Source organism: Podarcis liolepis (assembly GCF_965112155.1).
Source record: "Podarcis liolepis genome assembly, chromosome: 7".
Classification (NCBI taxonomy): Eukaryota; Metazoa; Chordata; class Lepidosauria; order Squamata; family Lacertidae; genus Podarcis; species Podarcis liolepis.
The window spans coordinates 76,202,123-76,224,211 of NC_139561.1; the positions used below are offsets into that span (position 1 = coordinate 76,202,123).

Sequence of the window (22,089 nt, forward strand, 5' to 3'; positions counted from 1 at the left end):
GTATGTAACCTGAAGTGTATGTAACCCGAGGTACCACTGTAGATTAAATATTCCAGCATGGTGGATGTGTAATAATAGTGAAACTGTCAGCTGCTAACTTTCTAAGAGGCAGAGCAGCCCTATTAGGAGGGAGGAGGAAAGTGACAACTCTTGTAACTGGGTGTGCCATGCATAGAAATGTGTGTGTCTTTGTGTGACAAATAAATAACCCTATTAAAAACAGAAGTGAAAACACTTCAAACCATTTAAAAGCACACAAAAATGAAGTAGAACACCCATCATCAGAAGACCTCACCACAAAGGCCAGTTAGTGGCCTAAAACCTGTGGGAACAAAAAAAAGTATTTGCCTGCTGATGAAAGGAAAGCAGAGAAGCAGACAGCCTAGCCTCCTGTGGAAGGGAGTTCCATAGGCCCTCTCTTTTGTCCTCACTGAGCAGGCCTGTGCAGGGGGTGGAGCCGAGATACAGGCCTCCCCCAGAAGATCACAAAGCCCAGGCAAGCTCACATAGGGAGATAGCCTGGACCTAAGCTGTGTGGAGGGAAACGGGTGGCTCTGTGGTTTAATCCACAGAGGACTTGCCAATCAGAAGGTCAGCTGTTCAAATCCCCATGACGAGGTGAGCTCCCGTTGCTCTGTCACAGCTCCTGCCAACCTAGCAGTTCGAAATCACACCAGTGCAAGTAGATAAATAGGTACCACTCTGGCGTGCGCTGCTCTGGTTTGCCAGAAGCGGCTTAGTCATGCTGGCCACATGACCCAGAAACTGTACGCCGGCTCCCTCGGCCAATAAAGCGAGATGAGCACTGCAACCCCATAGTCAGCTGTGTGGAGACTAATTGCCTTTCTTTTCTTTCTTTTCTTTCTTAAAAAAAAAATATTTTCAATGCAACATTACAACAAAAATTACAAACATTGAATGCAAAATAAAACAGTACAAACAAGAAAAAAATGCAAGAGAAAAAAGAACAAAAAAACCCCCAGAAACAAAAAACCACACATCTACAAATAAAACCATATCATCATTCTAATCTACTCATTACATACATATACACATATTGACTTCCTTCCTTTGTTCTAAGACCTCAAAATTTTTACTCTTTCTAAGTTGTTGTGTCTAATGTAGATTACCTCTATCTTTATACATTTCACACCATTTTTCTCTTTCTTTAACCCTGCAAAGCATCATTCATTACATACAGATATGCTTACTCCATATTGCCTTTCATTTCATATATTTGCCTCGAATCCAGGTGAACTCTGACCCCCGACTCCCAGAGATCCCATGGGAGAGATTCCAGACACTAGCATGCATGGACGGCCTTGTGTTCACTGAACAATCCCCCTTTGGATTTGGGATGTTGGTTTGGGATGCTGTTGGGGGAGGGATGTGAGAGCTGTGACAGTTTCCACAATGTTTGCATCGGACTGTTATGTTGAATTAAAAGAAGAAGAAAATTGCCAGCCTGGTCAGCTCCTCTTTGTGGAATCAGGGGAGAGGTGGGGTGCGCTGTGCTGCCCGGGGCCTCAGGAAGTGATCAATCTTAGGCCCACCCTGAGAACATTGCAGCATCTCCCCACATAAACCACAGACACTTTAGTCTCCCCCACAAGCACCACTTCCCCAGGATGGGGGGCACAGAGGACGATAGGTGCTAAAAAAGAAAGAAAGAAAGAGCTGCAGTAGAATTTGGGGATGACGTGGCGAAAGGAGGAGGGGGTCAAATACACAGGGAGGAGAGAAACGGGGAAAGCAGAGCTGAGACAGACTATAGAAGAAGACCAATAAGGCTCCATGCTTTGCAACCACAGCTCTGTCCTGATCCCACGCTGACAAGGACCAGCCTTTCCTCCTACAAAACTTCAAGCCAGCAGCTCCTGACACACGTTTTCCTGCTCTGGAGTCCTCAGCATCGCTATCTGACCAACACTTGTTCTTTCCGCAAAGAGAAACAGGTAAGGATGGCAACAGTTCTGCTCCTCTCTAACCCTTTTTAGAAAAAATAAGGCAGGCTGTTCCCCAACCTGGTGCCCCTTCAAATGCTTTGAAGAGACAGTTTCCACCAGTGCCCCCAGCCAGTATGGTCTGGAGTAAGGTTTAGGGAAATTCCAAGAGCATCTTCCAGCAAAATATAAAAACAAAGTAAGACGTCAAACATTAAAAACTTCCCGATACAGGGCTGCGTTTAGATATCTTCTAAAAGCTTTGTAGTTCTTTATCTCCTTGACATCTGGTGGGAGGATGTTCCACAGGGAGGGCACCACTGCCGAGAAGGTCCTCTCCCTTGTTCTCTGTAACTTCAATTCTCGCAGTGAGGGAACCACTGGAAGGCCCTCGGAGCTGGACCTCAGTGTCCGGGCAGAACAATGGGGGTGGAGATGCTCCTTCAGGTATACTGGGCTGAGGCCATTTAGGACTTTAAAGATCAGCACCAACGCTTTGAATTGTGCTCAGAAATATACTGGGAGCCAATGTAGGTCTTTCAGGACTGGTGTTATATGGTCTTGGCAGCCACTCCCAGTCACCAGTCTAGCTGCCATATTCTGTATTAGTTGTAGTTTCTGAGTTACCTTCAAAGGTAGCCTCTCATAGAGCGCATAGCAGTAGTCCAAGCGGGAGATAGCCAGACCATGCTCTACTCTGGCAAGACAGTCCACGGGTAGGTGGGGTCTCAGCTGCATACCAGATGAAGCTGGGAGACAGCTGCCCAGGATAGAGAATTGACCTGCACAAGCGATCCTCTTGGGTGTCATCCTTATATGCTTTCTGCATCGTGATTATCAACAAATATTTCTGCCCAGTTCACAAAGCCCCATCCCTCCTTCAGCCTCCTTGGGGTGCAAAAGTCCCTATTGCTGCAGGAGAGGCGAAGAGGACATCCCTAACAGTTGTGCTGAGATAAAGATTCCGATAGGAACGGCTTCCTTTGCTCCTGCAGTGGCGAGATTTTGGCATTTGCAAAATTCGTTCTTCTTACACTGTGGATAAAAATGCCATAGGATTGCCCACTGCTGTGTTTTGCAATGGTGTGTGTGCTGATTTGAACTTTTATCTATGGGTTATTTCTGTAGATCATGGCATGAGTAAAAGTTGGCATAAGGCTGAATTCACACCATACATTCAAGGCACATTTAAGGCACATAGAGCTGTTGTTTCAGTTATTGGATTGTATATTGCCTGCTGCCGCCCAGGAAACCCTTCAGAGAGAAAGGGCAGGCTGTATACAGTTAATAAATAAATATAAATGGGCTGAATTAAAGGGGAAGAATTGTAGCTCAGTCATAGGAGCCAACTCCTAGGGGCCATGGGGGCTTTAGCCCCCACAATAAAATATTTGAAGAGGCCGGATCCCTACAAAGCTGGTGGGCATTCCCAATCAAATGGTGTGTGTGCACTGCATCATGGGACTGATTATGCAGGGCGGGGCTTACCTGGGCCCCCACAGTATTTTATTCAAGTTGGCACCCCTGAGCTCAGTGGAAGAGAAGCAAGTCCCAGGTTTGATCCCCAGCATCTCCAGACACGAGTGGGTACACGGCCTGTCTAAAAACCTGGACAGCTCATTTCCAACAGTGTACTGTAGACAATACTGAGCCAGATTCATCTCAGGGTTGGCCTAGGAAAGACAGACTGGAATTCTGGAGAGCCACTGTAGACCAGAGGGCTTCAGATGTAACCCATGGACCACTGGTGGTCCACTGAAAGGTTGCAGAATATCTGAGGTTATCTGTTCTTTGACCTGAATTTGATTGAGGCTGCATACACAACATACACTTAAAGCCACAGTTAATGCACATGACTTCCTGCAAAGAATCCTGGAAACTCTTTTGTTAAGGTTGGTGGGAAATGTAGTTCAGGAGGGGAAAACTACTGGATTGATATGTGTACCATCCCATTGAAAAATAACTTCTGAATGCTAGCTTCTGAATGCTAGGTAAAGGTAAAGGGACCCCTGACCATTAGGTCCAGTCGTGACCGACTCTGGGGTTGCAGTGCTCATCTCGCTTTATTGGCCGAGGGAGCCGGCGTACAGCTTCCGGGTCATGTGGCCAGCATAACTAAGCCACTTCTGGCGAACCAGAGCAGTGCACGGAAACGCTGTTTTTCTTCCCGCCAGAGCGGTACCTATTTATCTACTTGCACTGGCGTGCTTTTGAACTGCTAGGTGGGCAGGAGCTGGAACCGAACAACGGGAGCTCATCCCGTCGTGGGGATTCGAACCGCTGACCTTCTGATCTGCAAGCTCTAGGTTCTGTAGTTTAACCCACAGAGCCACCCGCATTCTGAATGCTAGCACACAGTTATTTCTTTGAAAACTGAAGTGGCAACACTTCAATAGGAAACGTTCAAGGCCAGCCCTTTGCCTGCCATGCTGGGTTTCTGTTTGCAGGGACTTTTGACTGCAACAGATATATTAAATATGCCCCCCCACACACTTCTGAGGTCTGAAACGGAGCAGTCTATTCTACCACCTCGTCCCGCTGCATGCAGAGACCAGGACTCAGAAGCAAAGTTCCTTTGATGTTATCAACACTCAAAGTGTGAAGGCTCCAGGAAGTGGCTTAAGGTTAAATTTGAACCTGACTCTGTGAGCTGTCATCATAACCACTGAATTCAACCCCCCTCATCATGTCCCTCCAGAAAGAAACAGTTTTATTTACTGAGCACATTTCACTCTCGCCTCTCCAGCCAGTGGCTTTCAAACTTTGTTCTGGGGGACCCCGTGGAGGACCATCCCTGAGGTGGAGGGGTCCTGCAGCAAAACACTATTTGGAGAGCCCCACAGCCAGCCGCATGTAACAGCAGCAGGTTTCTCCAAGGCAGCCTGTGAAATCTTATTGCTGGCCCAAGCTGCAAACTCTGCATATTGCCCAAGAATGATACACACTGACACCATACCTGTAGAAATGTCACCTTCCAGTGTGTACTCACAGAAGAAGAAGGGAAGAAGAGTTTGGATTTGATATCCCGCTTTATCACTACCCAAAGGAGTCTCAAAGCAGCTAACAATCTCCTTTCCCTTCCTCCCCCACAACAAACACTCTTTGAGGTGAGTGGGGCTGAGAGACTTCAGAGAAGTGTGACTAGCCCAAGGTCACCCAGCAGCTGCATGTGGAGGAGCGGAGACACGAACCTGGTTCCCTAGATTACGAGACTACCGCTCTTAACCACTACACCACACTGGCTCCAAGGGTCTAAGGACTTGGATCTCAAGGAATCTATTGTACTCCCCCTCCCCTGAATCATGTTGCTATCTATTGCTATTGCTGTTTATTTAAATCAGAACCACAGATTTGGATTTAGAATTCAATAAGAAAAGTCACAAATACCAGACTATGGCTTTATGAAGACGAGTTAGTTCAATCTAATTATTATTGTTTTCCAAAAAAAAAATTATTGGTTTTCCAAAATTTTCAAACAAACATACATACATACATACATACATCTTAATTGTACTTAATCCAATCTTAGTAACATTGTTAAGTGACTTCCTCAAATCCCCCTGGCTGAATTTCAGTGTATATCATTGTAACAGTTTTCCAAAACCAATTTTCTCATAAAATTAACTTAATCACTTAACATCTTTCTTTCTTTTCATTTTAACTTTAAACATGTTATTCTCTAACAATACATATATAAATACTAAGCCCATCTGATATTTGCAAATTTTTCCAATTAAGTTATCTTAACATATTTAACTAAATAGTCTTTGAATTTCATCCATAGTTCAATCTAATTAAACTGAGGCTCTAGTAAAAAACACATTAATGCAATTAACAGTAAATATGAGCTAAAATCATTATAACTGCATACACTTGAAGATGTTTTGCCAATAATCAAACTTACCACAAGGGATTACTAAAACTATTAAGCACTAGGTATTTTTTTAGTTTTATTAATTACGCATGGGTAGTTTAATGTTTAATGTGTGAAATTCATGCTGTTATAAGTCTTTCAAGTTACACAGCATCATCCTCAGCGTAGACCCATTGAAATAAGTGAACATGCCAAAGTTTGGTCCATTAATTTCAATGGGTCTACACTGAGGAAAATTTAGTTGGCTACAATCCCACTTTTTTTTTCCATCCAAGGCAGTAAATACTAAAATAAATGTTAGTAAAATACAGTTTACTCCACCTGGTTAGTGGTCCCTTCACTGTGCTACCCGTGGCACGAATGTCTGTGAACTGATCCCTCACCTTGTGCTCCAAATTACACCACCAAGATTGCTTCTTTGTTTGGTGGCAGGCTGTTTGCCTTTGGCACCTTGTTACCCAATGTTGTTTCCATGCTTTCTGCTTCTGCGTTAAATCCCATTCTCTTGATTGTGCCCTCAGGGTCCTTCCAGGCAAGAAAGCAGCCTACGGGGGTTAATTTTGCCAAGGCTCTTCCATACAATCGTGAGGATGCTGCTCTGCAGAATCTTAAGCATACCGGTGGCTTCCATAAGCATCATTGCTTTGTTCATCGCCCTGACCACCGATTACTGGCTGGTGGCTTACGGACCGGCTGGCATCGCCCACAGTGGCCTCTGGCAGGAGTGCATGGATGGGAACTGCTGGACCCCAACCAAGGCTAATGGTAAGGAGAATGGTGGCAGCTGCCAAGGGACACCCCCCCCCAATACACAAAGGTTATGGGTTGAAGGGGGGTCATCAACAAGGTGCTCAGGGGGCACCAGTGTGCCTGGTGGCACCCACTGTGACACTCTCAAAAAGTCTTGGTTAAAAAATCCCCTCAGAAAATCCACCATGCATGTGGTACACGCAGGACTAGTTATCAGAACACAATGCATTCTCAGGAAATCACTCGTTAGGTTAGTGTTTGCACAATGAGTTGACAATTTCCATTGATTTCTATGGGAAACTTTCTAATGCATTCCTGACCGCAGAATTTTGACCCTGTAATGATGAAAACACCCAGGAAAACCCTTTGAAACCTTGCAAAAGGCAAACAAGGAAGGGGGGGAGCTCTCTTATTTGTCCAGTCTCCCTCCCACCCACCATGGTTTCTGACGAATGGCTACTACAGGCCAGAAAAACACAAAAATGAGGTTTGTTTAAGGCTGCTTATTTGTTTACAGTACTGCAGTTTGGATATCTGAATCTGTGGTGAGTATAGAGAGGTCTGGGTGCTACCTGTTTGGATAAGTGAATTTTTGTATAATGAACGTTTAGGTAGCGGGACCTGTGTGTACTTTTTGATATAACAACAACAACAACAACAACAATGGTAACAATGATAACAACAACAGATGGGGGAACTATATTCACCTCAAGCCAAGGTTACATTTTGTAACCTTAGGCAAATATCCTCTTTCTCACACTTGGTCCTCTTTCACTTTGAAATTGAAGCCTTTGCAGTTTAAACTGGTAAGTTACACTTTAATAACTAAACCTTCAACATATCATGGGTGATATCCAACCTTGGTTATGCCCATTAAGATCAATTATGGCAAGTAACACAAGTCTATTGCCTTCCATGGGTCTACTCAATGGGCATAACTAACCTCTTCTCTCTTTTTTTAGGCTTCTAGAAGGTTCTGGGTACAAGGAATGAAGACACGCTCAACTAACTCTTTCCCCTCAATGCTTTCATTTGCAGAATACATCCTTGCCACACGTGCATTCCTGATCTTGGGCTCCCTGGCAGCTTTGGCCTCGGTCATTTCTCTTACCGCCTCCTTCATGCCTTGTGACTGCGGCTTCCTTGGCGGAGTCTTCGTCACGTCCATCGTTGCCTTCACAGGTGGTAGGTGTGCCAAAGATTATGAGGAAGAACCTGCTCATGGTCGCAGGTGCTAAATAGCCTCATGGCTATGCCCCACATGCTGTCAGCTTCCACTAGCCACAATGGCTATGGTCTACCTCCTCTATCGGAGACAGTATGCCCCTCAAAACCAGTTGGTGGGAATTGCAAGTGAGGAGGTGGCGGCTGTGTTCTGGGCCTGCTTTTGGGCTTCCCATAAGCACCTGGTTTTCCCCTGGGAGAAATGGACGCTGAACTAGATGGGCTTTTCAGCTGATGCTGTGGGACTTTTCTTCCATTATTATCCTGCAAAGAGATCAGGCATGGCTCTAGAATTGAGAAAGAGGATCTTGTAAGGGGGAAAGGACTGCTGGAGCATAGAAAGGGGAGGGGTGTTTTCGTCCTCTAAGGCCGAGCTTAAAACATTTCAAAGCCCTTTGAGGGCGCTTCCACACCAGCAGGAAGGAAAGCAAGGGCCCTCAGCAGGGGCGGACTTTGGTTTTTCAAATTTCAGCAGCTCCCTGTGGAAGGCCAAAATCCAGAGCGCCCTGTCGCCTGCCCCTCACTTTCCATTCTGCTCAGTTTGCTATGTCACAGTTTGCAACGCCCCACGGGGGCCCCTAAGCTAGGCGCCCAGTGTGGCAGAATCGGTTGCGCTGCTCTAAATCTGCCTCTGCCTTCACCCCTATGGTAGGGTTGCTATACCTCCGGGATTCCAAAGACGTACTTAGCGTCTAGGTCAGCCTTTCTCAACCTGTGGGTTCCCAGATGTTGTTGAACTACAACTCCCATCACCCCTAGCTAGCAAGGCCAGAGCTCAGGGATGATGGGAGTTGTAGTCCAACAACATCTGAGGACCCACAGATTGAGAACCACTGGTCTAGGGGGAACTTCGGGAAATCATCCAAATGTCCAGATTTTTGAAATCACCACTAAAAAAGCTCAACAACTTTTTGTGTCTGGATTTTTACTTCTTGGAATATGGCAACCCTACCCTATGAGACAGAGCCTATGCATCAGCTTCATAGTTGGGAAAGGATAAGATAAGCCTCACATTGCAATCCTGATTTAAACCAACCACCCCTATGCTTGTAACGAAAGCAAAGGGGAAACCCATCAGATGTAGTAGGACCCATGCACCCTTAGTGCAGTAACCTACAGTCTGCACTTGGATGCGTGAACTGAGTGCCGTGACCTTTTTAGATGGCAATGATGATAAAAGAACACGGGGGCACCAAAAATTGTGTTGTGATTGAGGAGGTACAAAAATTCTCTCCATGGTGTTAGATCCAGTAGAGGCTGCTCCATTAGAGCCAATGGGGCACACTGCCCCGCCAATCTGTCTGCCCCCAGGCAGCCCTCACCTGCCTGCCTTCTGGCTTATGACCAGTCTAGGGGCTGGCTTCCTCCTCCATAGCCTCAGTGTTTCTTTTGTAGAATTAAGCAGGGAGGAAGAAGGGGCCAAAACCAGAATTAGTTGATTCTCTCCCATCACTGCCTCTGGTGCCACCACCTACTGTTCGTTTCCCTACCTTCTGTCCTATCAGCATCAATGGACACCAGGCAGTAGGGTTAGATCTGCAACATACATACCAGCCAGCCCTTGATAATGGAGTGGTGAGATTGCCTGTGTGAATCAGTGCTATGTTGGCTGCCCTGACACCTCTGCTCTTTTGTAGCACTCTTCACTCTGGTTGGTGTAGTCGTATTCACCACTGAATCCTGGGGGAAGAACAGGGACCCTCAAATCCAGCTCACCTATGAATGGTCCTTCTATCTTGCCTGGGTAGCATTTCCCATGCTATTCCTGACTGGTGAGTAGGGAGGGTGAGGAAGGGAGTTCGCATTTAAAGGCAAACCTACCCCATTTGCGCTTTCTGAAACAATACGCAAGGTGAAACAGAAGCAGCCTTTCACATTTGCACTCCTCTAAATTTTGCAATGCATTTCTCCGGCAATGCAATGCGTACAAAAATGTGTACTGACTAAGGTGAAATGTACATAAAGATGCGTGTAAAGTCATACCTCGGGTTACAGATGATTCAGGTTGCACATTTTCAGGTTGTGCACTGCACTGAACCTGAAAGTATCAGAACAGGTTACTGTTACGATATAGAAGCAATGCGGCAGCGAGCTGCTGGCTTGAAAGCAAAACATAAATGTGAATGTTGGGGCTGTTCCGTGGGAAACAAAGGGACAGTCTATTCACAGTGCTGAGCACCGGAATTAGCTCAGAGTGTAATATGAGCTGTACAGGAAGTACAGGAGGAGTTAGTCTCTCTGCTGTTGGAGTTTGAAGAGAGCAGACGTGTTTTCTGTAACGCTGCAAAAGACAGAAATAAAGACATGTAAATACGTTTCTGTCTATCTGTTGCCCCTCCCTGGGAGGGGCAGGAAAGAGTGGTGTGTTCTTCTCACGTTGAGGAGGATCGCCGATCGCGACCTTGCCTGGATCCTGCCGGGAAATGCAGACAGGGAGGTCAACCGGAGATCAAGCCGGGTGCCTGGAGAGTAACCAGTTTCTCCTGATAATGGCTTGAATCCCGACAGTTACTTCTGGGTTTTGGTGCTCACACATGCACAGAAGTGCTAAATCGTGCTTTGCACATGCGCAGAAATGGTGAATTGCAACCCGCACGTGCGCAGATGCGGCACTGTGGGTTGCGAACGCTGCGGGTTGCGAATGTGCCTCCCGGACGGATCACGTTTGCAACCCAAGCGTCCACTGTATTAGTGAAAATAACATGCAAGAATGCATTGTGTCAAAGGAAATTGCTTTGCAACGATGTGTGCGTGAGGGAAAACTGCACACAAGCATGTATATTTTAAGGAGAAAATTGCACTAACATGCCGGTGAAATAAAAAACAACCCCACAAACTGGAGAACTCCACAAACTCTCAGAACTGGAGAGAACTGAATTTAAGATTGCGAAAATGAGCAACCAAAATGGACAGACTCACCTACACCCCTAGCATTGTGTAGGCAGTGTGAATGCTCATTCCAATGCCCTTCTGCCACCACAAAGAGCTCTGCAAAGTAGGTAGCTCTATAGCAGCACCTCACATGTGTGACATGCACTGTCAATGGACCTTCAGCAAGCTACCTGAGGTTCTGGGTTCTGCATTGCACAACCACCAGCCTATAGGCAGTCTCTGGATAAGTAAGGAAACATTCGCTTTGCACAAAAGGAAGGCCTTCGCACATGCTCATTAGCACTTTGTCCATAGGTCTCTTTAAAAACAAATGCTTTCCCTTGGATAGAAATGAACTCTGCACTTGTTCAGAGGCACCCAGCCTCCAGTGAGAGTCAGAAGGTTGATAAACAGAAGGTGTCAATGCCATGTGAGGCTGGCTCTGGCTTCCTGAGGCCATTCCACTTGGAATTTATTTCTTGCTCTCTCCCTCTCTCATTGCAGGCATCTTCAGCCTTGTTGCTCACTTGTGCCCTTCGAGGCCTGGCTATGAGAATGTGTGAGGACCTGGTTCCTAAGAAGCAAAGGCAACCTTGCGATGCAGTCGACACACAACACACAAAGGAAGCCTGCCCCCTATCCTTCCCATGCCAGTGAAATCCCCTTCACAACTGTCCCAATAGTGCTTTCATCCCCAATCCATTCACAGCAACCCCCTGTAGGGCATCCAAGCTGCCTTGTCTTCAGGGAGCGTTTTCTGCATTGCCTTGCCTACAGGTTGAGCATCTGCCATGGAATCACTGATTGCAAACAAAAGATGTTTCGCGGGGGGGGGGGGGTGTTGGCAACTGACCAAACCGTAAACTGATGTAGAAATGTGGAGAACTAAATGTAAGGCTGGAAAAATAAAACAGATTCTCCCATCCTTGCCTTTGCCTCCTCTTTAATTTCTAACCATGGCAAAACTTAGAAAATTCAGGGCAGGCAACAACCCCCCCAAAAAACACCAGGACTTCTTCACACAGTGTAGATATGGAACCTGCTCCTGCAAAAACTTGTGATGGCCACCAACCTGGGTAGCTTTAACAGAGGGTGAGACAGGTTCAGGAAGGGTCTCTAGTTCTTACCCACAATGACTATGATATGCTTTGGACTCCACTGGTGGAGGCAGTATTCTTCCAGATATAAGTTACTGGGGACACTAGTGGGAAGAGTGCTCTTTTGGGGGCTTCCCATAGACATCTGGTGGGCCACTGTCAGAAAAGGAGGCTAGATTAGATGAGCCACTGGCCTGATCCAGCTGGGCTATTTTGTGGGTTTTTTTATGCTCTTGCATTGGGAAAGGCTTGAAAGGAGTTCCCTGGGAAGAGGGATTTTAGCTCCCTAGGAATGGTAGCTCTGGGAGGGGAATAGGGATCTCCTGACAGCTCTCAGCACCTTAAGCAAACTACAGCTCTCAGAATTCTTTGGGGGAAGCCATGACGGTTTAAAATGTTACCATGGCACTTTAAATGCATAGTATGAATGAGGCCTGAAATATACTCGGAGTCGAGTGTGGATTTCATGCTCTTTATTCAGCTCATAGTAGTGAGGAATGAAAGTTCCCCCAAAATATCTGCTTTATATCCATTATTTAAACAATGGGCTGCATTGATTGGCTAATTCTGGGATTCTCCTGTAGGCCAATCAGGTTGCGGATTCACGTCTACCTGGAGCTGGATTGGGTGGCTCCTGCGGACCAATCATACTGCTGCATTGTTCTAGGACCAATCAGAATGCTGCATTCTGGACCCTCTTGTTCTAGGACCAATCAGACTGCTGCATTCTGAATCCTGTTGTTTTAGGCAGACTGCTGCATTCTGAATCCTGTTGTTTTAGGACCAGTCAGACTGCTGCCTTTTGGATCCTATTCAACTCAGTACATAACAAGGCCTTAACTTTGTTGTTGTTTAGTTGTTTAGTTGTGTCCAACTCTTTGTGACCCAATGGACCAGAGCACGCCAGGCACTCCTGTCTTCCACTGCCTCCTGCTGTTTGGTCAAACTCATGCTGGTAGCTTCGAGAACACTGTCCAGCCATCTCATCCTCTGTCGTCCCTTTCTCCTTGTGCCCTCCATCTTTCCCAGCATCAGGGTCTTTTCCAGGGAGTCTTCTCTTCTTATGAGGTGGCCAAAGTATTGGAGCCTCAGCTTCCGGATCTGTCCTTCCAGGGCTGATTTCCTTCAGAATGGATAGGTTTGATCTTTTTGCAAACCATAGGACTCTCAAGAGTCTCCTCCAGTACCTCCAGTACCTCCTTCAAAAGCATCAATTCTTCAGCAGTCAGCCTTCTTTATGGTCCAGCTCTCACTTCCATACATCTCTACTGGGAAAACCATAGCTTTAACTAAAGCTTTCTTTCTAGGGCTCAAGCAGAAAGAAATTTTGTGCAGACTCAGAAATCCTGTTTGGGGAGGGGTTGTTTTCAGGTTTCAAAACTGACTTTCTGAATTTTAAGCTTTTTTAAATTTCATTTTTCCACAATCAGGTTTTCTGTTCTATTTACTGACTGGCCCATTTACCCAGAAACAACTCTGATTCGGTTCACGGGAATTTAAAAATGCTTATGCTGCCTCTGATTGTTAGAGATTCCATTCTGAAAAGTACCAGGGTGAAAAGCACTCGATACAGCGGTCTCGAACTTGGATCAATGAATGTGCTGGGGTATGCTTTGGACTGCATGCAAAGCCTTGTCCAAAATCACTCAAATCTTGGCCGTATCCTAACTGACTATAGGGGAAATCTGGCTGGGTGGTTGGTGGCTTGCTCACGTCCTGAGTTGGCAGAAGGAAATACTGATGGGACCTCCTTCTCTTCATGTGGAAGAACCATCCAGGAATCTGGAGAGGTTCCAGAACACTGGAGTTACTATGGGAGCAATGGTCTTCCAAGCTTCATCAGTAGAACCTTTGGCTGGAGCTCAGACACCCGAAAGGTTGGGGAATTGGGGGTGCTGAATGCAGTTCTTTTCCAAGGGAAATGAGCCCTGAGGCTAGAAGATGGGTGCTTGCCTTAATTGCCTCCGTCAACCCCAAGCTGAGGATCCTGGTGCTGCTACCACTTCCAAATGGCCCTTGCTTACATGGTTCAAGAAGCTAACGAATATTGAGAAGCTGCGGATAGGTGGCATCGCTATCTCTTGCCTGGAAACCATTCTGCTTGTGGTAGTGATCTCGACAGTATCCTGGGTCAAGCGGTTTGTTCGGGGAATCTTCGTGTTCCAGGGATTGTGGCAGGAATGCTCTTTGGGGAATTGTGTCTATCTGGCCGACACACCAAGTAAGGGCGACATAATGCTCAGAATTTTGAACTAGAGATCACTCAATATTTCCTGCCAGTGATCGAAGCATTTAAACAGTGGAACAGGCAACTTGATAGCTCCTCTCCTTCTTTGTATACAAAGGAAATACTTAATTCTTATTGCCTCTCCTTGAGGGAGCGGGGTTTGCTTCTGCAGGTTTTCAAAGTACTTGAATGGGGATAGAAGCCAGCTGTGGAAGCACCTATTGGCTAGTGCCTGAGTTATTATCAACACACCTTGCCCCGCAGATCCCTGGAACAGTTTTGCAACTATTTTAAAAGGAAGGACAAGGCAATTTAGCCCTCCTTTGTGTAGAAAAAACAGAGTGTGGCAGAGGCTGTTCAGCTTGCTGGCGGGTATGTACACTTGCAATTCAAGTGCAAAGAGGGCTCACATCACGGAGTGGAAACCCCACAAGATTGCTCTAAAGAGTCTCCGTTCATCCTAAAAGCAGCATCGGGCTTTGGACATTTCTAGTACACAAGAGTTCCATGTTCTTACCCAATGTTGTATGAGCCTTTTGTTCCATCTGCTGGCTAGCTCATAACACTTCAGGAAAGAAACTTCAGAAAAGAGACTTTTGCCAGTGGCCCCATCTAATGGGTTTTTAAAGTTTCTACCTATGCGGAATACCTTCCACATGGACCTTTCTGCTGAGGAATCCCTGGGCATGAGTCACAGAACCTGTGTGCCTTGTGGGATTTCCACGCATGCAGAGGCTGCACACAGAGCAACACTGTGAACTGAGAGTGTGCACCCTCAACCATGCTGTCATGCATTGCTGGCCAGGCCAGCTTCAATTCTGAGTGGACACTTATCAAAGCGCCTTTTTGTAAACTCTCTCCCAAAATTGTGGGGCACTTCCTGGCAACAATGAAGGAAAGCAGAAGGGCAATCATTGCAGAGAGCCACCATTTTGATTTCCCACAATGCTCCCTGTGTAGTGTTGCTCCATGCCAGGGGTCAGCAAACTTTTTCAGTAGGGCTGGTCCACTGCCCCTCAGACCTTGTGTGGGGCCAGACTATATTTGGGGGGGGAGGAGAATGAACGAATTCCTATGCCCCACAAATAACCCAGAGATGCATTTAAAGAAAAGAGCACATTCTACTCATGAAAAAAACATGCTGATTCCTGGTCGTTCGCAGGCTGCATTTAGAAGGAAATTGGGGCAGATCCGGCCCCCGGGCCTTAGTTTGCCTACCCATGCTCCATGCTTTCTAACCTCCAGTAAATTTGCCACAGTGCCCTGGTAGGATACTCAATTGGGGATTTAAAATAGGGGTTCCCCTAAACCACAAGTCTGGCACTGATCAGAGAATCCAGGGCAGGTATACAGTACTTAACCCCCCCCCCCAACATCAGCATATGTTAATGTCACCCTGAAATGGCATGGCTTTTCTGCAAGGGAACGATTCCGCTACCCCAAAGAGCAAGAGATGCATTTATGTCCATATGCATGCATCGTTAAACAATAAACATATATGTTTCAAAAAGTTGCAAAGATGCTCTGAGATTTGAGGATCATGTGTCAGTTCCAGTAACTGTACAGGCACTAGCCAATCAGTTCCTGCAACGTCCTTACACAGGCACCTGTGAATCCAGCTTTAGTCCCCTTTCTGGGAAAGGGAAATCATGGTCCCCAGGAACACCTTGAATTTGAAGCCCAATTTAAAAAACAAACAACCCTAGTTTGATCAGAGCTGGGTGCCACCTTTCCCGGTGGGTTTTGCCATGCAAAACAAACAGCAGGCAGAATCAAGTACAGAGGCAACTTGGTTAGTGTTGTGCCAAAAGGAATATAGGAGGAGTCCAGCTGGATTAGACCAAATGTTCATCTATCTAGTCCAGCATCCCATTGCCCACACTGGGCAAACAAATTATTCTGGGGAGCCTGAACCAAGTATGTGAATGGTACACCATCCATGACCTCACGGGTGCTGAGAATAGGCAGGAAAGGAACAGGATATTGGGAAGGTGAGTGGAATCCTAGTCATAAGCACATAAGAAGAGCCTGCTGGATCAAACCAGCAGCCCATCTGGTCCATCAGACTGATTTTACGGCAGCCAGCCAGATGCTTATTTATGGGAAGCCCAAAAGCAGGCCTAAGCTCACCTCCACTCTCCTCTCCTGTGGTTTCCAGAAACTGGTATTCAGAAGCATCTGCCTCTGAGAGGCAGAACATAGCCATCAGAGTTCGAAGTCAATGATAGCCTTATCCTTCGTGAATTTTTAAAAAACAATGCAAGTCAGTTGCCATCTCTGCCATCCAACACCAGTGAAGGTTGGTCCATTGTGATGAATGGGGCACTGCCCCACCGACCTCAGCTTGCTCTCAACCAACCCCCAACCCCTGGAGAGGGGTTATTGGGTTGTTGTTTTTATTTTGATTACCGTAGATTCCGGCATATAAGACGACTTTTTAACCCCGGAAAAGAGGTTAAAAAGTCGGGGGTCGTCTTATATATTATGGGTATGGGCGGCGCGGAGCCCGCCGCCCGCTGTTGCTGTGGCGGCTCCGAAGCAGCAGGCTCAGTTCCACGTCAGACGGCTTTCTCCCGGCATGGAGCTGCCCAGCGTATTAGGCGACTGGGCTTATAAGACGAACCCCCAAATTGCAGCTGCCAATTGGGGAGGTTGACTACTACGCCCAGTCGCCTAATACGCCGGAATCTACGCTATGTATTTTGTGGTTTTATATTTTGATTTTATTCTGTTAAATGCCCTGAGACCTCTGGGTATAGGGCAGTATATAAATTCAATAAATAACTACAGCTCCCATCATCCCTGACCACAGGTCATGTTGGCTTGGAAGGATGGGAGTTGGAGTCCAACAACATCTAGGGACCCAAGGTTGAGCAAGGCTGGTTTGGAGGGTCACAGGTTCCTCATCCTTGGCATTCACAGCAGCAGAGGTTCAAGCGATCATCTCCTCAGCCCTGGCAAGGCAGGGCTGGGGAACTGTGCGGATTCCAGGAGGGCACAGGTCAAAACCTGGTCTCCTGGACCAACCATAAAGAAAACACAAGACTGGAGTCACACAGTATCTAAGCCAGTCTTGGCCATTCCTCTTCATGGCCACAGATAAATATATCATTGTACTTCTGTCTGTTATTTAAACATACTGATGCAGCAGTTGAATGTTGATTTGTACAACTGTGCACCACTTAAGACAATTTTTGAAATGTTAGGCGGTTTAAGAAATACTTTTAGAATTATAATGGTGTCACTCTGCCCAGGCACCTTTCTTTCAGTGACTGCATCGGCTGTTAAAAACAGCCAACCGATTTAGTTTCAATTCCAGAAGTTCCAGTAAGGACTGTGGTGGGACTGTCCTGCCTCAGGAACAACCAGGAGGTGTTTCAGAACTGTGGTAGCCCATTGGGTGGCCACACCTCCTTAAGAGAATTGCTCCTCCTGCTAGAATGGCGCTTGGGCTGTGAGCCTCCCTCTTGCCAGTGTGGTGTAGTGGTTAAGAGCGACAGACTTGTAATCTGGGGAACCGGGTTTGTGTCTCTGCTCCTCCACATGCAGCTGCTGGGTGACCTTGGGCTAGTCACACTTCTCTGAAGTCTCTGAGCCCCACTCACCTCACAGAGTGTTTGTTGTGTGGGAGGAAGGGAAAGGAGAATGCTAGCCGCTTTGAGACTCCTTCGGGTAGTGATAAAGCGGGATATTAAATCCAAACTCTTCTTCTTGCGGAGCAATTCAGAGATGGGACTGCGGTGGTAGTGGAGGAGCCGAGGTCTGAGATTAGGGAACGGGGCAACGAACAGAGGGCCACTAGGATAAAGTTTCTTTCTTTCTTCTCTCCTAGACTATATTTACATATCTAGATTTTTTATGCTGCTCTCTGCTGCGACTTCCTATGGGTCTGTGGTCACTGGGACACTTTGCCTCACACCCATCCAACCGCCAAAGTGGTGGACGACAACGTGGCCCACGCTAACCATCGGCCTCTGTTTTGTCTCGGGTAAGAGGAGCCATCTTCTGACTCTTATTTACCCCACCACCTCCCCTTTTCATTCCCCAAAAGGACTCCGTGCAGTTAGCACCCGACTGTCCAGGAAATGTGCAGGGAAGAGCAACCAAAATGAGCAATAGGGATGGAGGAAAGGTTGCAGCATTTAGGACTTTTTAGTTTAGAGCCGTGTTTCCCAAAGTTGGGTCTCCAACTGTTTTGGGACTGCAACCCCCATCATCCCTAGCTAGCAGGAATTATGGGAACTGTAGCAGAAAAAAAAATCAGCTGGAGACCCACGTTTGGGAAACACTAGTTTAAAGGGAAAGGAAGGATGACTTGATAAAAGTGTGTACAATTATGCGTGGCATGGAGAAAGCAGAACGAGGAAAGTTCTCCTCCCTCTCTCATAACACTAGAAGTAGGGAACAACCAACAAATTTGAAAGATCTGGGATAGATAAAAGAAAGCACATCTCCATGCGGTGCATAGTTAAACTATGGTACTCGTTCCCACAGGAGGCAGTGATGGCCACTAATTTAGATACCTAAAATGTATAGAAACTTATTCATGTATGCCACTAGTGGCAAAAATGTTACTTGCCCCAAAATGGAAAGAAGCAGAAGTCCCAGTAAAGCAGTGGTGGCCAAACTTGGCCCTCCAGCTGTTTTGGGACTACAATTCCCATCATCCCTGACCACTGGTCCTGTTAGCTAGGGATGATGAGAGTTGTAGTCCAAAAATAGCTGGAGGGCCAAGTTTGGCCACCACTGAGGTAAAGGAATAATGGATACTTATGGAATAAGCAGAAATGGTGAAACTTACCGGAAGAATAAAAAATCAAGATAACATTTTTTTATATACCGGTATATAAAAGAATGGAAATGGTTTATTGAATATTTGCCGATAAATTATAAACAGATAAAAACACTGGCAGGATTATTGTAACAACCTGCGGTTTTAGAAGAGTATATACTTAAAGATGATGAATAAATGAGTAAATTAAGTTAATTTGGATATGCAGAAGATACTAAAAACAAATTTAAGGAACCACAGAAAGAGGGGGGTGGGAGCCGAGTTTTGAAATGTCAAAATGAATGTAAAATTAGTGAAATGTATAATACTAGTGGAATGTATAAACTTTGAAAAGTATAGATAAATAAATAAAATGCAAAAATAATAAAATCTGATGGCTTTAAAAGAGGACTGGGCAATTTCATGGGGGAAAAGGTTACCAATAGCTTTCAGCCATGATGTTCTGCCTCCCTGATCGGAGGGAGTAATGCTTCTGAATAGGAGTTACTGGAAACCACAGGAGAGAGTGTTCCCCACTGGCATCTGGTTGGCTACTCTGAGAACAAGATGCTGGGATATATGAGGCATTGGCCTCAATCAGCAGGCGCTTTTTATGTTCTTATGACCAGTCACAAGAATGGGTTGCTGAGGCCAAATAAACAGACTGGTGAGATGGTTTCTGGAAATTCAGCAGTGTTACATGACAAACCCCCCCCCCCAATCTCTAAGCAGTGTGAGGTTCCAGGGATGCCAGATGCTCTGTAACCCCAGGGTCTGAGTTTCTAGTGGGACAATAAGGCACAGCAGAGACTGTGGTGTCTTTATGGTATATGGTTTATTTACACATGTCTATAACCTGAAGCCGACAATGGAGACCACAGCATTCCTGCCACAAGAGGTTGCTCCTCTTATAGGCACAGCAGCATCCTTGCCCTGACAGTTTGCCTTTTCCCAAGAATTGTCACATCTCACCTGTTCTAATCTTGCTAACCTAAACCCTGGCCTTTTGTAACACACACAGAGAGAAGCCCCACTCATCTGAATTATCATACCTAGTTTTTTGATGCCTTGTTGTGCTAATTAGCTTTTACACATGTGGATTGAGTAACATTAAAGGGGTGGCTTATACACAAATTAGCAAGTTTGCCTAAGTTAATTAACACTTCACACATGCCACTTCCAGGGGGTTTGAAGCTGTTTTCACACATGACCTAATACATGCATGGATCTATCTTAAGACAGAACCATACGGTCTGACATCCTGTACATACCAGTTAGCTAGTTAACATACCCAGGCATTTACGACCCCCCACAACAGACCTAAAACAATATGATTACTCCACTGTGGTCCTTTCAAATGTTTTGTGTTGGATTGCTAAATAAGAAGAATATCAGCTTTTATTTTGAGAAGAAATGCCAAGCAGTTCACAAACTAGTTATAATTATGTACTCACACACTGTAGTTTGTAAGGGTCCTGAGAATTGTTCGGTAACCCCTATTCCCTCCTAGAGCTACAATTCCCAGCGTTCCCAACGAAGAAGCATTTGTTAAGCTACACTGCAAATTGTAGCTCTGGAAGGGGAATAGGGGGTCTCCTAACAACTCCCAGCATCCTTAACTACAGTTCCCAGAATTCTTTAGGGGAAGCTATGGCTGTTTAAAGACTGGAGTGCTGAAGAACTCAAGTGCTTGACCTTCCCATTCTTTGCTATCTCGTTGGCTCCCACCTTCCAGGCTTCAATGGAGCGATGGGCCTCTTCAATTACATGAGGGCAGCCACAGAGATGACCAACACTTTCCTTTCGTGGTCCCTAGCACCAGGGTGGTTCTCTGTCATTCTGGCAACCATGGCAGGTATGAGCTATTCAAAGCCCTGGGGGGTTATGGAAAGATGGCAGGACTTAGGTGGGGAAGACTTCCTGGATGCAAGCAGAGAAGGGCTCAGTGCACACTAGGCAAATTAATTGCAACCGCAGTTGTAAAATCTGGCTCTCTGAAACACTGGATTTAGCACCCTGGGATGCAGCAAGAAATAAGCGGTGGCTGGTCTGATGGGGCAAATGGGGCACTGCCCCACAAGCTTCAACCTGCCTTTACCCAGCCTCACCCCGCCTGCTTTCTTACTTACACGCAAGGGCCACATTGCCTCATGGCAAACTTTCCAGGGGCCGCCTGACAAAAGTGGGTGGGGCCAAAGCAACATAGCAGGCAAAGCCACCAACACTATACGTTACAAGAATACAGTCAAGTGGCCAAAAGCCATGAAGTTAGGTGGACAGGGAGGCACGAGGACAACTTGCACCCAGCAAGTGAAATGGGCTCCTTTTGGCTTACAGGTGTTTGTCACTTGGTGGCGAAGAAATGGGAGAAGGATGAAGATACCACAGAGCTTTTCACAGGCATGACTATAAAGACGCTGAAAGAGGACTTGTTGGAAAACCCTGCCTCTCAGGGTGCCCTCCGAGGGAGGCCGAGGGGGGGCACATCAAAATCTGTGACGATTCTGTGAACTCAACGCTGCGAGATATACAAGTGGCATCAAGTTTGGGCAGGTAGGGTGCCCTGGTTGCGTGAGGGCAACCATGCACCTGATGGCATCTGAGCTGTGGGAATTAGGGTGAGAAGACACCTTGGCAAGGGGTTACTTTCTGCAGCAGATTCCCAGCAAGCATCAAGCATCATCATGACACATTCAGTTGCCTCTAAGCTACAAATGATGGATGTCGGCATCAAGGGGCACTGCAGTGACACTTCACATCATGCTTCTGAACTTTTTTTAAAATGCTATTTCTTTGCTTTATATCCTTCCTGAATAAACTCCTTTAATATGCTTCATCCTATGACTGTTCTTCTAGAATCACCTCTTGACAGGTGCTATAGCAGGAGTGGGGAACCGCTGGATTTCCTTATGTTGCAGGACTGAAATCCCTGCATCCCTGACTGTGGGCCAACACTGGCTGGTGTGAAAGTTAAGAATCCAACACCTGGAGGGCCCTAAGTTCCCCATCCCTGCATTAGAGTCTAACGCAGTGGCCAATCAAGCAAAATTGGAGGTTTTTAAGCAGATAGCCACCTGTCAGGGATGCTTTAGCTGCGATTCCTCCCTTGCAGGTGGGTGGCCAACACTGGTGCCCCTTCCAACTCTATACAGTTATCTTAAGTAGAGAACCCAGGCAGACGTGCAGGGTACAAATACAGTGGTATCTCGGGTTACTTATGCTTCAGGTTACAGACGCTTCAGGTTACAGACTCTGCTAACCCAGAAATAGTACCTCGGGTTAAGAACTTTGCTTCAGGATGAGAACAGAAATCGTGCTCCGGTGGCAGCAGG

General features: G+C 46.3%; 2 protein-coding genes across 4 annotated transcripts; both read left to right on the top strand.

Moving 5' to 3' along the window:
- The first annotated feature begins 1,721 nt into the window (after positions 1-1,721).
- Positions 1,722-11,585, top strand: NKG7 (natural killer cell granule protein 7). The gene is made up of 5 exons (XM_083515470.1): positions 1,722-1,955; positions 6,339-6,582; positions 7,606-7,752; positions 9,429-9,563; positions 11,167-11,585. The coding sequence occupies exons 2-5, from the start codon at positions 6,408-6,410 to the stop codon at positions 11,223-11,225; spliced, it is 516 nt and encodes a 171-aa protein (XP_083371596.1). The 5' UTR covers positions 1,722-1,955; positions 6,339-6,407; the 3' UTR covers positions 11,226-11,585.
- A 2,003-nt stretch (positions 11,586-13,588) lies between these two features.
- On the top strand, positions 13,589-21,593 carry LOC310712417 (lens fiber membrane intrinsic protein-like). 3 transcript variants are annotated; one of them, XM_083515460.1, is made up of 4 exons: positions 13,589-13,980; positions 17,819-17,974; positions 20,493-20,612; positions 21,095-21,593. In XM_083515460.1, the coding sequence occupies exons 1-4, from the start codon at positions 13,701-13,703 to the stop codon at positions 21,265-21,267; spliced, it is 729 nt and encodes a 242-aa protein (XP_083371586.1). In that variant the 5' UTR covers positions 13,589-13,700; the 3' UTR covers positions 21,268-21,593. The 3 variants fall into 3 exon arrangements, 2 of the variants coding, with proteins under 2 accessions (XP_083371586.1, XP_083371587.1); XM_083515461.1 differs by having other exon boundaries at positions 13,589-13,749; XR_014528876.1 differs by lacking the exon at positions 17,819-17,974 and having other exon boundaries at positions 13,590-13,980.
- The last annotated feature ends 496 nt before the right edge of the window (positions 21,594-22,089 follow it).

What these genes read in the sequence shown, in the direction of transcription:
- NKG7 (XM_083515470.1), top strand. Translation starts at nt 6,408, where the DNA reads ATGCTGCTCTGCAGAATCTTAAGCATACCGGTGGCTTCCATAAGCATC. An exon ending in CATCGTTGCCTTCACAGGTG is followed by an intron (nt 7,753 to 9,428) that starts GTAGGTGTGCCA and finishes GCTCTTTTGTAG; the next exon opens with CACTCTTCACTCTGGTTGGT. An exon ending in TCCCATGCTATTCCTGACTG is followed by an intron (nt 9,564 to 11,166) that starts GTGAGTAGGGAG and finishes CTCTCATTGCAG; the next exon opens with GCATCTTCAGCCTTGTTGCT.
- LOC310712417 (XM_083515460.1), top strand. Translation starts at nt 13,701, where the DNA reads ATGGGTGCTTGCCTTAATTGCCTCCGTCAACCCCAAGCTGAGGATCCT. An exon ending in CTATCTGGCCGACACACCAA is followed by an intron (nt 13,981 to 17,818) that starts GTAAGGGCGACA and finishes CTTCTCTCCTAG; the next exon opens with ACTATATTTACATATCTAGA. An exon ending in CGGCCTCTGTTTTGTCTCGG is followed by an intron (nt 17,975 to 20,492) that starts GTAAGAGGAGCC and finishes CCCACCTTCCAG; the next exon opens with GCTTCAATGGAGCGATGGGC.